General features: G+C 48.1%; 1 protein-coding gene across 2 annotated transcripts; it reads left to right on the top strand.

The window, feature by feature from the left end:
• The first annotated feature begins 751 nt into the window (after positions 1 to 751).
• On the top strand, positions 752 to 12,939 carry Neil2 (nei like DNA glycosylase 2). 2 transcript variants are annotated; one of them, XM_021658428.2, is made up of 5 exons: positions 752 to 994; positions 3,158 to 3,356; positions 6,788 to 7,128; positions 9,312 to 9,508; positions 11,923 to 12,939. In XM_021658428.2, the coding sequence occupies exons 2-5, from the start codon at positions 3,219 to 3,221 to the stop codon at positions 12,234 to 12,236; spliced, it is 990 nt and encodes a 329-aa protein (XP_021514103.1). In that variant the 5' UTR covers positions 752 to 994; positions 3,158 to 3,218; the 3' UTR covers positions 12,237 to 12,939. The 2 variants fall into 2 exon arrangements, with proteins under 2 accessions (XP_021514103.1, XP_060247285.1); XM_060391302.1 differs by having other exon boundaries at positions 772 to 885.
• Positions 12,940 to 16,363: the final 3,424 nt, after the last annotated feature.

The following is a 16,363-nucleotide window of genomic DNA, read 5'->3' as shown; positions in this document are numbered from 1 at the left end:
ACACAATAAAAAAAAAAGCCTATAGTAAAAATTCAAACATTATTAAAATAATATAAAGTAAAAAAGTAAAGCTCACTCTTTAAAAGCATTACAGTGCTGGCTGTGTTTAAAATCCTAGTACCTGAGCGACAAAGACTGGAGGGTCATCCAGGGGTCCAAGGCTAGCTAGGGTTACAGTGAGCTCCAAGCCAGCCAGCATTGTACTGTGAGGCTTTGTCTCAAAAAACCTAAACCCAAACAAACACCTTCGTGAAGCGTGGAGGAACTGAAATATCTTGGTCAGAACCATTCAAGACCATTGGATTCTGAGTGCTTGCCTTTTCTTGGTACCAGTCCACGCTCTCCTAGACCCTTATTGGCAAGCCTGTAGGGATAAGGAGGAGGGAATGGGGGGTGAGAATTTTTTTTTGGGGGGGGGGGCCTGCGGGTTAGGCGAAGATGCTCCCAGAGTGCCTCAAGGGAAGGGGGAAGAGCTTGCACCTCGGCCCAGAGAGAGAGCTGCGCCCCAGTGGTCACTGCGGGGACAACACCGCAGTATCCCTCCTACCCATGCGAGGAGACCAACTAAAGGAGCTCACAGCCCCATCTCGAGATGAACCCCACCTCCAGCGCCTCCAGGAGAGAAGCTGCATGCAGCTCCCCATCTCGGCTCGGGGAGCTGCATGCAGCTTTTCTCCAGCAACCCCAGGGAAAAGCTTGTAGCTCCTCCCTGTCGGCGGCAGGCGGGAGAGGAACCCACGGCTCCCTCCCCATCTCTAGGATGAGCTCTGACCCTGGGAGGTGCCCCGGAGTCCCGGAAGTAGCTGCCCGCCTACCCTGGGGGAGGAGCCCTTCGGCCCGAGCCACACTGCCTCCAGCCCTCATCTTCCCGCCCTGGTCTGGAAGGTACTGGCCTACTGCGCTCCCGCCTGCGGCTGCTGAGTGTACAGCTCCGTGGGGCCTGCTTAGGTCCTCGTCGTCGTCCTCCTCCTCCCCACCCTACCGGGCCACACAGGTGCACATTGTCAGCACGTTTTTTTCTTTTTAATCTTTGGTGAAAAGTCAGTTACAGAAAAATTAAGCAGCGTCTCTTCCGGGTAGTTTGTTTTTGTTGATCACGTTGCCTTCCTCTTAGCTGAGCATTCGTGATCCTCCCGTGTTCGCTCCCCCTTCCATCACACCGAAGAGCTGAGAAACGCTGTCGCCCATGATTTTCCCTGGCCCCTGGAGAACAGGGACCACGTCCTGCACAGCCTGGCCACCTCACCGTATCTTCTCTTATCCCTTCCCTGTCCATCAGCATGCTCAGGGGTAGAGGTGTTTGTTTTGAGACAAGGTCTCTATGTAGTCAGGGCTGGCCCTGTTGACCAGGCTTGCCTAGAACTCCCAGAGTGCTTGGTGCTTGCGCCACCCAAGACCAGCCATCCAGATTGAAGATTACGGTGCATTGCATGAGCAGGCTTTTCAGACGGAGGCCAGGAGGACTCTGAACTTAGAGGTGGTTAGGCCCTCGGTGCCTGCCAAGCTGCCTTCCAGGCCAGCAGCTTTCCCTGAAGGTTGGAGTAGGTGAACTGTTACCACATTTCCAAGATTGTGGGTGCGAATCCAAACATGTACACCTTTAAGTAAACACACTGAAGCCTTGGCACATTTGGTAGAGAGGGATGGCCTATCTTGCCCAACACCCAGGGTGTGTGCATAAACCAGAGGTGGTGTCGCAGTCCTGTAACGACAGGACTCTGGAGGTGGAGGCCACACATACACAGCGGGCTACAGGCCAGCTTGGCATCCGGAATATAGGCAAACCTATCTCAAGACAGACAAGAAAAATAGTGTTATTGACTGCCATAAGAATTCGTGGGATGTCTAGGGCATCCCCATACTTTGATTACGATAAATATTTTAGGTGTCTTAGTGGGGAGCTGTGTGTAGCCCACAATTGGGATATTCAGGCACGAGAATCGTTGAGAGTTCAAGGACCAGCCTGGGCTACAGAGTGAGACTTAACAACAATCAGCACCATCCTGGCTTTTTAACAACACTGAAATCATAACTACCTGCTGTGTGCCTTTAATTTTCACCATAATTCATGAGCTCAGTACTGGTGAGTGACAGGTAAGGTTAGGTGCAGCTTTGAGTTGGGGATAGGGGTGGGGGGAGAATGGGGAGATGACTGCTCAGTGAGTCAGGATGCAGACAACCCAGGCTATCTCATTCTGATGCCCCTTGGTGCCTTTGAATGGTCGAGGACAGGGAGGGAAGGAGTGACAGGCAGCCCTGCCCTGCCTTTACTGTTGAGTCAGGCATTAATCAGGAGTTAAGCAGTTTAGCAGCCGCCCTGCCTGGGTGGTGTCTGCTTATCACCGTTGTGAGCTCTGCAGGCACCACGGGCACAGATGCAGAACCATTTTTAGAGGCCTCACAACTGGTGTATATCATCTTTACCTGAGGTGGTCCTGAGAGAGCCAGATCCACGTATGGAAAAGTCAGCAGAGGGTTGGAATGAAAGTTTGAGGACAGCTAGCAATATAGGACCAGCTAACCTAGAGCTACATAGCAAGACTCTGTCTCAAGAAACGAAACAAAGGAGTGGTTTCTTTTGTGGCAGTGCCATTAAAGCAGACAGTGCCTATTACATAGCACCCAGCACACTATGGTGATTTGCTCTGTGGGTAAAGGTGAGGGGCCAGGAGGAGAACCATTGAAGGGAAGCTGGCCCTTAACATACCCAGCTCAGTCCTCTCTGAGATCTGACCCCACCCCCACCCCTCACCTCAGTCAGGTTCCAGTTTTGGCATCTATACTCTTAAAGTGGGTGACCCAAGCTGGCTTCTCGGGGTGCCACACCATCAGACATGCTGGAGAGGACCTGGCTAAGTCAACGGTCTCCTTTGCTGCTTCCTGAGGTAGCCATTCCATTGGACCTGAGATGGTCATGTGCTTACAAGTCATGCTGGCGCGCTATTCTTGTTGTTTTTCAGCAGACACCTCCTGTTTTACTTAGTTAAGCTTCCTGTTTTGCCTGGTTAAGCCTCCTGTTTTGCTTGGATGTGTTTACTTGGAAAGTCCCTTGTGGTTTACCTATATAAGTGGTTTACTCTGTAGTAAAGATGGCACCTTGATCAGAGCACTGTCTTGGTGTCACTTCTTTGTGTTCTCTGTCTCTTTTAATTCCCAGACCCTTGTGCAGGCGGTTACTATCGGTGGCCGCAGGCAACTACAGCTTTCTGCCTGCAGAGATGCCGGAGGGGCCATCTGTGAGGAAGTTTCACCATCTTGTATCCCCTTTTGTGGGCCAGAAGGTGGTCAAGACAGGGGGCAGCAGTAAGAAGCTATGCCCTGCCGCCTTTCAGTCTCTGTGGCTCCAGGCTACCCAGGTGAGTATCGCTTCCCCAGGTCCCACTCAGGTAGGCTGGCCACCTCCCCTGGAGGTGTCCCCTGGAGACATTTACAGAGGGTGTTTTGGGATAGACATCCTTTCTGTAAGCAGTGCACAGCTGTGCTAGGATAGTATATGACCCTGCTCTCAGTGTGCTGTTTCCTGTCACAGTGGACAGGGCCTGGTGAAGAACATATAAAAAGGACTAATCAGGAGAGCCCATCTCATTGTCTTATGTGAATTTCTGTTTGGTGTGGGGCCGCTGGCCCCCACTGGCCAGCTGTGAAGTAAGGAATGAGTACTGTCAAAGATCTGGATTCACGCCTTATCATCCGGAGCAGGAGTCAGAATTCCTTCTCGGGGAACGCCCTGTGGACTGACCCCTCCCTGTCCCTCCGGCCTCCAGCCTTTGCACCCAGCTTCTAGTCCTTTGCTCAGACTAGCTGCCTGCAGCCCTGTTAGTTCTTGCCGTTGGTGTGGATGTTTGCCCTGCTTGGGCACATGTTCCTTTTTTTCTTTCAATTCTGCTTCTACTCCTGCCTCTTCAGTTTACTGTGGTATAAGATCCCCTTAGTCACCCTTTCCTGCCTGCCTTACACTGGCTGAGCGATGACTCCTCTGGACTTCTGGGATATCTTCTTCTTCCTCCTGTTGCATCCTTACTGTCAAGTCTGTCCTTCCTGTTGAGTGGGGAGACAGAAACAGGGTGAAGCTGTATCCTGGTCATTCCTCTTCTTGCTTAGCTATGAGTATTTGCATGTAGGAGGTGTGGGGTGAATTTTGTATGTTAACATTTGGGATCTGCTGCTGCTTAGCTTTGTGGTCTGAAGCAAGTTGTAGTGTCAATTCTGGAATTTTGGTTTCTTTTAAAAACACAAAAATACTAGTAAGAACACGTGTTTGTTTTAATCCCAGGTGTGAGGATATGGAGCTGCTGCAGACTGTCCTCAGCAGCTGACTATGATTTGCCTCGTGCTCTAGCAGAGGCATGGAAGCCAGCTGCAAATAGTTTCTGTGATTGTGTGGTGTTTGTAATTCTAGGGGTTTTTCAGAGGGTATAGAAATGTTAGTGCCATGGGAGGCATGGTTGGTAGTTGGTTGGTAGTTCTGGGGCATTGATTTTGGTTTGAAGGTAGTCATGCTTTTCAACTAAGAAAAAAAGTTAGATTCTAGGATCTCTGTCTCTCTTTCCTCTATCCTTCTTTCTCTCTTATCTAGTGATAGGTGGTGAAACTGGGAAGATAAAGGGCGGAAAAGGAAGAAACTACAAAGTAGCAAAAGCAAGTTACAGCAGGTTCTCAATTTCTTAGCTCTGCTATCTTCAACTGTAGATGGGGGACAAAACACTTTTGGTGGTTCGAGTGAGAATGATTCCCAAAGGCTCATGCTTGGTCATCAGAGAATACAACTGTTGGGGAGGATTAGGAATTGTGGCCTTGTTGGAGAAGATGTGGTCTTGTTGGTCCACTGGGAGTGGGCTTTGAGGTTCCCAAAGCCCACCCGTCTCTCTATCTCTCTCTCTGCCCTCCCCGATGCCTACTGCTTATGAGTCAGGATGTAAAGCTGTCTGCCACTGCTCTAGCACCGTGCCTGTCTGTTTCCTGCCATGATGGTTGTGGAGTCACCCTCTGAAACTGTCAGCAAGACCCCAGTTACATGTTTTCTTTCCTAAGAGTTCTCTTGGTCATGGTGTCTCTTCACAGCAACAGAACACGGGCTGAGACACGCTTATTTGTTAAAGTTCTTGTAGGAACAGACTTATGCCTGACAAAGCATGCTGTATACCTGATAGATTGCTAGTTCTTTTCTTCCATCTGCACGTGTGCACATGCACACACACTCCCCCTAGGCTACAGAACCATTCTTTGAGGGGAAGATGTCTCCTAGCCCTTCACCTACAGTTTATTTTTTGAAACTGAGGCTCTGAATCATCTAAGTGTAGGAGTCCAAACTTTAGTCCGAAGTTTAGATCTTCCAAACTTTAGGCCGGCAGTGTCTTTGTAGAGACTGGCCTGCATGGTTTGAGCATAGCTTTGGTCTCTCAGCACTTTCTTGCTGTCACAGAACTGGCACTTCTATATCACTGAAGAGATTTGGGAACAGATGTGCGGCAGGGGAGTGAGAGGTGCAATGGATCCTGTTTCTCAGGAAACAGAGGAGACATCCATGCTGTGGGAGCCCCGAGAGGCCTGAACCTGGGATTGTGCCATGGTGCTTCCAGGGGTCTTTTCCCCTGAGAAACAGAGATTTGGATGGGGAGGAAGGACCCGTATTTTCATGAGAGAACTGCCCAAGAAGGCAAATCATAGCTGTAATGAAGGCCCAGTAATGGCTTTGATATGAAGGCGTCCTTCTGGCCTGGAGGAGATGGGACTTGGGGAGAAGACAGTTTGTGACAGGAGACAGAGGTGTGCCAGGAAGCATGCATGAGTAGGCCTGTGTGTATGAAGGTTGTCGGTTGACGTTGGCTGTCTTCCTCAAGGGCTCTCAACTTATCTTCTTAAACAGCATGCCTCACTGAATGTAAAGCTCACCACTTGGCTGAACTAGCTGACCAGGGAGCTCCAGGGATTTTCCCGGTCTCCACCTCCCAGTGCTGGGATCATAGGCTCAAATTGCTGTAATCTCACACCCTTCCGGCTCTCCGCAGAGGAGCTTCCTCTAACCCTCAGGCTTGTCTAGGGTCAAAGTGGGGTTTCAGGGCAGGTCCCTGTGTCTCTGCTGTATCATATGTGCCGCCATCCTGTACCTGCTACCCACCCACATCACAGATGGATACCGTATCCCATCTGCTGGAGGTAGTGGCTTTGAGTTTACCCACTGAGCTCACAAATCCTCCTGCCTCAGCCTTCTTAGTGTTGAGATTCCAGCCGTGAGCCACCACGCTCATCAGATTGTAGTTGAGTCTTTTATATGTGAGTTCTCTTGTGGTTGTTAACCTTTTCCAGGTTCAAGTTGCTGGGTACAGGATGCCTCTGGGTTTTATGATGTTCTTTCTCTAACTGTGCTCAGGCTGAGCATGCACATGCTGTTCACTGCAGCCTAGAAAGAAGTAACTAAAGGGTCATGAAGTAACTAAAAGAATGACCATTGGTTTAATCTTTTACCGAGTTCCTGAAATCTTTGGGAACATCCCTCCTTGTTGGTTCTGGGTAGCTTTGCTGTCTGGCGTAGACCTGTCCCATCACAAATTCAACTCCTCCAGGTGCTTTCAGGGGTTTTGAAAGCCATGTACTTGCTGCACACCCCTCTGGGGCAAAAGAACAAAAAAGAGAGATCCTCTGTTCTGGGGAAGCTCTGGGTGAGGGGTGGGAACCAGACTGTAAGCAGCTAGCTGTTTGTGAAGCTTTGATCCCCTGTGGGGCTCTCTAAGGCTTAATCTTTTTTTTTTTTTTTTTTTTTTTTTTTTTTTTTTTTTTTTTTGGCTAGGTGCATGGAAAAAAGTTATTCCTTCGGTTTGATCCGGATGAAGAGATGGAGCCACTCAGCAGCCCACAGCCTGTACAAGGAGTGTGGCAGGAACAGGCCATGGACCCAGAACTGGCTTTGGGGCCCAGTGCTCAAGAAAGCTCTGTGGGCCCCTCTGGATCCGGGGAGCCTGTTCCCAGTGGGTCCAATGGTTCCTCTGGTCTTGGGGGACAGAATCCTTTAGCAGGTGCCCAGAGGTGGCTGGAGGTCAGGTTTGGCTTGTTTGGCAGTGTCTGGGTGAATGACTTCTCCAGAGCAAAGAAAGCTAACAAAAGAGGTGACTGGAGAGACCCAGTGCCCAGGTAATGGTGTGATGTGTGCAGGGGTCCTAGTAGGGTCAACAGTATTCACGTGGTTCCCTCTTTGACAAAGCATGGCATTGGCTGATGGGATGAACTTGGGGATGTGCAGTTTGCTCTCCAGGAGGCAGAAAGGGTGCATATTCCCCCATAAGAACTGGGCCGTGGTCTGCACCCCGGATGATTATAACTGCTCGGATCACTGAGAGAACAGGATGGGGTTTCCAATCATCGTGGCACTTGAGAATGAACTGTCTCAAGTGTGAATTTAGGGGCACGGTTATTTATTTCCTGGTTATATATTTCCCACTCACTTAATTTGTGAACGTTGAGAGCATAAGCTCTGCTTACAGGTAGGGTTACTTCCATGGCAGCAACTCCCAATTGCTTCTGAAAGGGAATGAACTTTCTTTCTTTGTTTCTTTGTCTCTTTGTTTGTTTCTTTCGTTCTTTCTTCCTTCCTTCCTTCTTTCCTTCTTTTCTTTCTTTCTCTCTCTTTCTTTCTTTTTCCAAATTTGAAGCAAGCTTTAATTAAATCCTGACCAGGATGTACTCTGATCAGGTCCACTCTGGGATCCCAGGGAGTCTCCAGGAATGAACATTCTTATGGCTGTCTTCTTACTGGCAACATTGGGCTATTTGTATCCATGCTAGCAATGACATAGTTATCTATTATCTATAGATAACAATAGTTACCTATTTCATTATTATTGCATGAGTGCGTGCACCTCATTGTGCATGGGGAGGTCAGAGGGCAACTTCTGGAAGTTGAATCATCCCTCTTATGGGAGTTGTGGAGATCAAATTCAGGTTAAGCCTGCTAGGATTCTCAGCAGCCTCATGCTACACTTTTTAAAGCTTTGGGGTACTAAGTCTGGTAACCCGTGTTGTCAGGATTCTTGCCAGGAACTTGGGAGTTTTTAAGTTTTAGGTAGTCAGTGGTCATGTCTGACTTTCCCTTTTAGCAAAGAATTCCCCTTCTGTTGAGTCACTGTTCTGTTTTGTAAGTTTGGTGGGTTATTTTGTGGTACTGTGCATTGAAAGAGTAATTTTTATTACATTCATTCATTCATTTGTTGTGTATGCACATGTGTGCATATGCCATGGCACATATGTTGGGATCAGAGGACAACTTGCAGCAGTTGGTTCTGTGGGCCCTGGAGATCAAACTCAAGTCATCGGGGTTGACGGCAAACACCTTTACCCTCTGATCCATCTTGCCAACTCTGACGATTAAAAACAAAAAGGAAAGAAAATAAGAAATATTTCCCAGGTTATTCTGTGACAAGGGTCTTCTTGTATAGCCTAGACTAGGCTCAAATTCATAATCCTCCCATCTCGGACTCTCTGAGTGCTGGGATTGCAGGTGTGTACCACAGTGCGCAGACCCTAGCTTCCTGAAGTTGCCTCTGCCCTTCTTGCCTGTCAGAACACTGACGAGGTCAGATGTGGACTCAGGCTCTACTGCTTCCAGTGGAGAGGCAGCTCTTAGACGGATTAGCTGTCCCTACGAAGTATCCCGGTATCCCTTTAAAATAACCGAAAAGGTGTGCGAGATGTCCTTTCTTTGCTGGACATCCAAGAGGCCAGGGGCACCTCTGTGTAGGAGTGTCCTCTTGGTTAATCTGGCCTGAACCTGGAAGGGATTCCATCTTTGCCGCCATTTCTCATCTTCTCCCTGCCCCTCCCCCCACCGCTAGTCCACGTTCCCACTGACCTCCCCGACTCAGACTTGCAGCTTTCTGTGTGTCAGCATGTGTTGCTATAATGTAATTAGAAGACAGCATATATGCATGTTTTATTTCATGCCTCTTGGCCCTGAGGTGTTTATGATTCTGATCATGGGAGCTTAACTTCCTGGTTTGATCCAGAGGAGTACAGAAACTTAATATGCAGATGAACTGACTGTAGAGTAGGAATTCTGTGTATGTGCGCCCTGTGTGTAAATCCGACCTACATAGTGATCACTGTATACACACGTGACATGATTATACAGCGGTAACTATATGGTGATATACATTGATAGTTGCATGTGTGATCGATTACATTGTGATTGTACATATATGTGAACTGGCTCTGCAGGGGTCTGCTTATGTATGTGTGAACTGACCGGACAGTAGTTGTTGTAATGTGTGATCTTGTTGTATGTGAGGACGTGGTATGTATGATTTCTTCTGTCTTCTCAGGCTGGTACTCCACTTTGGTGGCGGTGGCTTCCTGGCATTTTATAGTTGCCGGATGTCCTGGAGCCCTCCCCCGGTGGTTGATCCCACCTGCGACATCTTGTCTGAACAGTTCCATCGAGGACAAGCGCTGGAAGCTCTAAGCCAGGCTCAGCCTGTGTGCTGCACACTGTTGGACCAGAGATACTTCTCAGGGTTAGGTATGACCTGTGTGAGGGGGAGGAGCCCCACAGAGCTGATTGACAGAGGTCACTCATCTGTAGGGCACTCAAGACTTAAGGACTCCCGGGTGGGCCAACGATCTTGGTTTTTTATGTCTTGATTTTAGTCTCAGAGGTTGAACTAGTCAGGTCCTCGATTCTCTCTCTGGCATAGCACGCGCATCATGATAGTGTTTATCCCTCTAGAGGTGGTAGGACCCGGGAGAATGGAGCCGGTAAATGAGGTGGACTAAAGTCTCATGAAATAGCCAACTTCATTCAGAGCATCAGACAACTTATCCTCTAAGGATGGTTACATGAGTAAAGTTCTTACCAGTTCAATCTGTATGCAATCACAGGGACAAGCCACACGTGGCAAAAATGTGTTTTTCCGCAGAGGCATAGAAACAAATAACGATAGCCAGCTGTAGTGAACAATGAAGTAAATTCACTCCTATCCCCTGCACCTGGGAGGAGCATGAAAACACACTCCAAGAACCATTCCATGTTTTGAAGAAATGGAGGTCACACGACTCTTGTCCTGTTTCCTGTTTTTTTTCCCAAGCGCTCAGAATTTTTCTCACATGACCCCATTCTTGGACCTTGCTCTGACATGCTGCAACTGCCAGTTGTGAGCCTCCTGATGGCATTTTAGTGTGACCTCCTAGCAGAGGGATCATGTTGGGCACCTGCCTCCTCTAAAGCCTGGAGACTTACGGAGCATATAGAAGGTTCTGGGTCAAGGCATGCTGGGAATGGTTGTCCTGCAGGCCATTGGAAGAGAGGAAGGAGTGTTCCTACCAATAGGTACTGCTCTTGGCAATGGAGCTTCCCGCTGACAAAGCAGAGGCTCTTAGAAGCCAAGAGAAGAAATGTTTTTATTTCCTTTGATGATGGGATGAGATGAGAGCTATAAGCAAGCTTTAATAATACATGACTTGGGCTGAGCCAAGAGCATTTCTATCAAAATATCCCTAGGTCTAGGCTTAACCTAGGCATAGAATGTTATCAGCCTTCTAGTGCTGAATAAGATTACCCTTTACAGTTCTTTCTGAACTCTGGCTGGCTGGATTAACTCACCTCTTCTGGCTCAAAACTCCTCTCCAAGCTGACTGACTTCTCTTGGCTTCTCCCTGAATTGCTCTGCTTGGAAAAACTGCCTCTAACGTTTGTGAACTGAAGTGCACCGAACTGCCTGTCTTGAACTCAGGCAAACTGCACCGAACTGTATTGTACTGACTGCACAAACTTCATTGTATTCCTGTACTATACTCTCTTCCTCTCTACCCTCTCTGCCAGCTGTTAAGTAGCTTCTCTTTTTTTGTCTGTTCTCATGAGAGCTGGACATAACCTATCGGTGACTCATTCTGTCAAATCTTTCTCTGATTCATCACTTTGTCGGTCCCTCAATTAGACATCATTGTGTGGGATTAAAGGTGGGTATTCCAGCAGGAAGGATTAAAGGTGTATACTAAGGGTATTTCTGTATTCCAGCTGGATCACACAGACCTAGGTCTTTGGATGTGATCCCTTGCCAGAGCAGGCATGTTGCTGGATTAAAATTCCTCTGCAAGAAAGAAGCAGGTTTCTGCTCTGGAGAACTGAATAGTGAAACTGTGAGCATTTCCAGTTGAGACCAGGCGTGTGTAGTTCTTAGTACCTGGGGAATGGCTTTCTTACTACCCACAGGAGAGCAGTAAGTGCCCCCACAACTGTAAAGCTGTTGGTATTGGTAAAGCTGCGTCCTTACACCAAATGTGACTTTGCCTGCCATGGGTATAGTCACCCTAGGAAGGTGGGAAAGCCTCGTGCTTTCTTGGGAGAACCTGTGGGGTCTGTTTCTATGCCTGAGGAGCAACAAGGCTTCCAGAAGGGGCTTTTGGATGTGTGGAGAGAGCTGACTGCACCATGACACTGGTGACAGCCGGCCTGACGCACATGACTCCAGGGACTCAGGGACACGGTGGCTGTCCTCCCTGCTGTTCCATGGGGCGATCACTGGTTAGCTTTCCCTTCTATTCAGATGAGGAAACTAAAGCAAAGGGCATCTTGCTGACTAGTGGTGCAGCTGAGATGAGGCCAGGTAGGCTGCCACTCAAGTTTGCCCAGAACCTGTGTGCAAACGGGAGTGCGATTATGAAACTCTGAGGGAAAAGTCAGCTCTCTGGTCTGTGGCCACCATGTGTCTCCCAGCTTACTCTGCTCTCCTTATCAAGGTCATTGCCCAGTGGCCCAGCAGGCTAGACTCCATTCATCATAACTTAAGACAGACTGTGAGCTAATGTGGCGGCCCATATGTATAACTCAGCACTTAACAGATGGAGGCAGGGGGATTAGGAACTCAGCCTAGGCTACGTAGCGAGTTTGAGGCTACATAGAGTGTTTCCTGCCCTCACGTCTCTCTTTGTTTTCAGGGAACATTATAAAGAACGAAGCCCTGTACAGAGCAGGGATCCATCCCCTCTCTCTCGGTTCACTCCTGAGTCCTCCCTCTCTGGAGGCCCTCGTGGATCACGTGGTGACGATCAGCACAGATTGGCTTCGGGACAAATTCCAAGGCAAGGAACGGCACACACAGATCTACCAGAAGGAACGGTGTCCTTCTGGTCACCAGGTCATGAAAGAGATGTTCGGGCCCCCGGGTGGGTTCCAGAGGTTCACCTGGTGGTGCCCTCAGTGCCAGCCAAAGCTGTCATCTGAGGGGCCACAGAATCTGCTGTCCTCCTAAAATAGTCCGTCTCCTCCATGGAACTTGTTAGCCTTGAAGCTCCAGAGAGTCAGGTGTAGGCACAGATTGTAGTACAGGCCAAGGATAGGCTCAGGAGAGTCAGACTTGATGTTCATCTCATAGCATTATCCCTCAGTTACAGCTTTCATCGGGATCCATGTTTCCCTTTTCTAGTTAATTCTGTGTTATCCCACCATGCTGTCAACAATCCTGACAGAGGGCTGGGGAAAACTGCCAGGAGCAGCAAGCAGTGAGTCTGAAAAAAGAGTGATGGGGCGATTGTGAGGCAGGGGGTTGCAGCTTGGGGCTAGGGAACAGCTAGATGGGACAGCTGTTGGGGGGGGGCAGCTGAAGCGGTGAACATTTGGGATATACTATACTCCCAGGCTACTGTGATACAGTGTTCGGTTCTGTGTTTTGGGAACTGGTTGATTTTGCATCTCTCCATTTTCTTTCTTCTCTCCCATGGAGGGGTCAGGGATGAGGGCAACGCTACAGGAAGGTACTGATGGAAAGCTTTGCCTGGTGGCTTGTCACTGGCTGAATACTCCAGGGTGCCCAGGGACTGTGAGAAAAGCTGTTGTTAAGATGGGCATTTGTTGACTGTTGATGTTTGAACAATTCCTGTGTCCAGAGATGTGGAGAAACAACCTGTGGGGTTGTTAGCAACAACTTTATGGAACTGGGGGGCTAGCAATTGAAAATAAAGGATGTGATATTTTCTGTTGTCTTTATTAGGAAGAAATGGATTTTTTTTGCTGTTTATGATGCCGGGATGAAACCCAGGGCTTCATGGGCTGTGCCACTAGGTAATACCCAGCTCTCACCCCTGCAGACCTTGTCTTTTGCTGAGCTCCTCTGGCGGATGGTGTGATTTTTGAGAGACACTGAAAACAGTGTCACCTTCCCCTCTCTGAAATGCAGTCCTTGGCGGTTGTCAATGGCGAGTGTGTGACACAATGAACCGAGCAGCCATGAGTGCTCATTGCGTGGAGGGACCATCCCACACCGAAGAGCCACCTGCCTTGAGGAGTCAGCCTTTTTAAAAGATTTTTTTTTTTTAACAATGTGGATGCGTGTTTTGCCTGTATGTATGCCTGTCTACCATGTGCATGCAGTGCCTGCAAAGGCCAGGACATAGCATTGCTGTCCCCCTGGGACTAACTGGAAATCAAACCCTGGTCCTCTGGAAAAGTAGCCAGTGCTTTTAAACTCTAAGCCATCTCTCCAGGCTACTTTAAAAATATTTTTTTCAAATTTAATGTGTGTGTGTGTGTGTGTGTATGCATGTGTATGCATGTCTATTATTTGTATACAGCATGTGGACATGAGTGCATGACCTTCGAAGCCAGGAGTGTCGGAATCTCCTAGGAAATGTATGTGGGTCCTCTGGAAGAACATTAAGTGCTCTTAACCACTAAGCTGCATCTCCAGCTGCTGGTGCTCACACACACCAGACAGACACTCACCACTTATGTGGTGGTCATAATCTACAGAATAACCCATGGAATTAGATGCTTAATCATTTAAAAAAATTTTTTTTATTCTTTTTTTTTTTTAAAAGGAGCATTGATTTTGAATAATGTGTGGGTGTGCTGTTGGGGGTTGGTCTAATGCTTCTATTTTGATGCTAATTACTGGCCCTCAAGATCTGGTTGCTGCCCCATACACCTATCCTTGTATAAACCTGCCAAAGACATTATTTCTGATTGGCTGATTAAAAGGCCTAAAACCTGGGCAGGGCAGAATGGGGTGGGCATGGGTAAGGTTCCTAGGCTTTGGGGACAGGAGAATCACAGGACAGGGTAGACAGGAAGAGAGGAGAAAGGAAGATGATAGGATGGGGACTGGAGGAAAGAATTCCAAGGATGTCATGAATGGAGAAACAGACCCAGATGACAGATAAGCAACAATTTATAAGGTTATGAACAGAAGGTAGCCCAGATAGGAATGGTTCAGGCGGGTGGCAGTGGGTGGGGCTGGGAGGTAGGTGGGGTTATTGAGACAGCATAGGTGGAATAGCTTCCCCGCCCGAGGTAAATAAGGCAATTATAAGATCTAACAGGTGTCTGTGTCTTACTGTGGTAGTGGGTTAAAGAATACTGCCATGATTATTATAGGACTAATTATAAACACTGTATAGCCCAATGCCTTTTATCAAGATCACCAGTGTGATGTGGAGTTATAGCCAAACAGTGCAGGTGTCCGAGGAGGTCAGATCCCCAGAAGCTGCAGTTACAGGGGTTGTGAACCTCCCAACCTGGGTGCTGGGAACTAAACTTGGGTCCTCTAGAAGAGCAGTGTGTACTCTTGATCAGTGAACCATCTCAGTCCTGGCCACTTGTTCTGGCTGTCCTTACTTTACATGTGAGTAAAGTGAAGTTTTGGGAGGTTATAGAATTTAAGACCACACGGTTTAACTGAGTGTGGTGGCACATGCCTGTAATCCCAGCTACTCAGGAGGCTGAGGCAATCCGATCCAGTGTTTTAAGCCAACATAAACACTGCCTCAAAGGGGAAAACAAAAGCAAACAAGGTTTAAAGCCACTGTCACATATGTCACAGCAAAAAACAAAAAACCCAGCTCTGTCATCTGTGCCAGAGATGCCCTCAATGTGCCCCAAGGTGCGTGGGAAATAGTCGAAAGGGAGGCAAGAGAGGCCCCTCATATCAAGCTGTTGGGGGCCTGGAACACTGGTAATGTGCAGGTGACAGTTTCCAAAACCCCAGGATTGAATCACGGCAAAGAAGCCTGGCTGGCCCTTGCGTAGGATGCTCTGCGGTAGTGCCACCCAGTGCTTCTCCAGAGCTCACCTCTCACCCCCCGTGTGGAGCAGCCCACTGACTTCCTGATGGTGTGTCCCAGCAACGTTAAGTCCATGACAGTGTGCATCAGCAGGCATGCCTCTGAGATCATCCACCTGCTCGCCGGTGGCTGATCGCTCTCTGCCAGACTTGACTGTCCTTATCAACAGGCCTCCCAGACCACTTAGGATGCACTGGGAGGCTGTGGGTGTGGCCGGCCCCACCACACCCAGTGAATCAAGCCTTCTAGCTGCTGCTGACGTGGGTGCCTGTGCCGCCACCCTCCAGAACGTTAAGGCCACAGGCAGATAAGCTCTTAAGCGCCAGACGTCTGACTTAACAGCTGTTTGTAATAAACTGATGTTCTGAACGGTAATTTAAAAAAAATCAAAGCCTGAGTGGGCAATCTTTCACTTCCTCCAGATGTGTAAGATGGATGTCAAGGCAGCTTCGGTTATCTGATGAGGGTTCCCCCTTCCTGGAATACCGATGGCACTTTCTAGAACACTGTGACCTCACTGTGAGTGTGTCTTGTGTGTGAATCACCTTAAGACCTGCCTTCATAGCCTTGTTTATATACAATCCTTATCAAACTCAGTCTCTAAAATCCCCCATTTTAGTCTAAAGCTTCAACACAGGAATTTTGGAAAAACACAAAATTCAGAACAGGCACATACCTCAGAATAAGTGCTTTTATTAACATAGTCACCATACATAATAATGGCTTTCATTATGGCATTTTTATACATGCAGATAATGTATTGATCATATATTCACTCTCTACTATTCTCTGTACCTCTCTCCTTGATCCCCCTCTCTGAAACTAGATGTTTTTCTTCTTGATCAAGGTTTAATTAGCGGTATTAAGAGACGCATGGGCAACTCACTAGCAGTCATACCACTTAATAAAATCTGCCCCTCATTAGGTCACAAAAAGGCAGCACCAAACCTAATGAACCCGAGTTCTATCCCCAGGACTCACATGGGGAAAGGAAAGAAATGACCTCCATACATGGCATGTGTGTAGCAACACTTAACGCCCACATCGAAACGTAGGAAGAAATTTGTAAGTAGAAATGGGGCTAATTGAAGGAGTAAGGATTGGCAACAGTGGGAGTCTCCTGAGGGCTCCAGGGGATTATAAGCAAAATATAAACATGTACCTAGGGAAACTTATGCAGCATTTATGCTAGTAACTTTTTTAAAAAGTCATTCCACTAGCAACGTATTATATATATATATATTTTTTTAAATCATGAAACCTACTTTCTTCTGATAAACCTCTGTTTCTCAGAACGAAGAGCAGCGCCCGAGGGATGCGG

Source organism: Meriones unguiculatus, chromosome 9 (assembly GCF_030254825.1).
Source record: "Meriones unguiculatus strain TT.TT164.6M chromosome 9, Bangor_MerUng_6.1, whole genome shotgun sequence".
Classification (NCBI taxonomy): Eukaryota; Metazoa; Chordata; class Mammalia; order Rodentia; family Muridae; genus Meriones; species Meriones unguiculatus.
The sequence above is the reverse complement of the archived record's forward strand: the minus strand, read 5'-3'. Positions and strand labels throughout refer to the sequence as shown.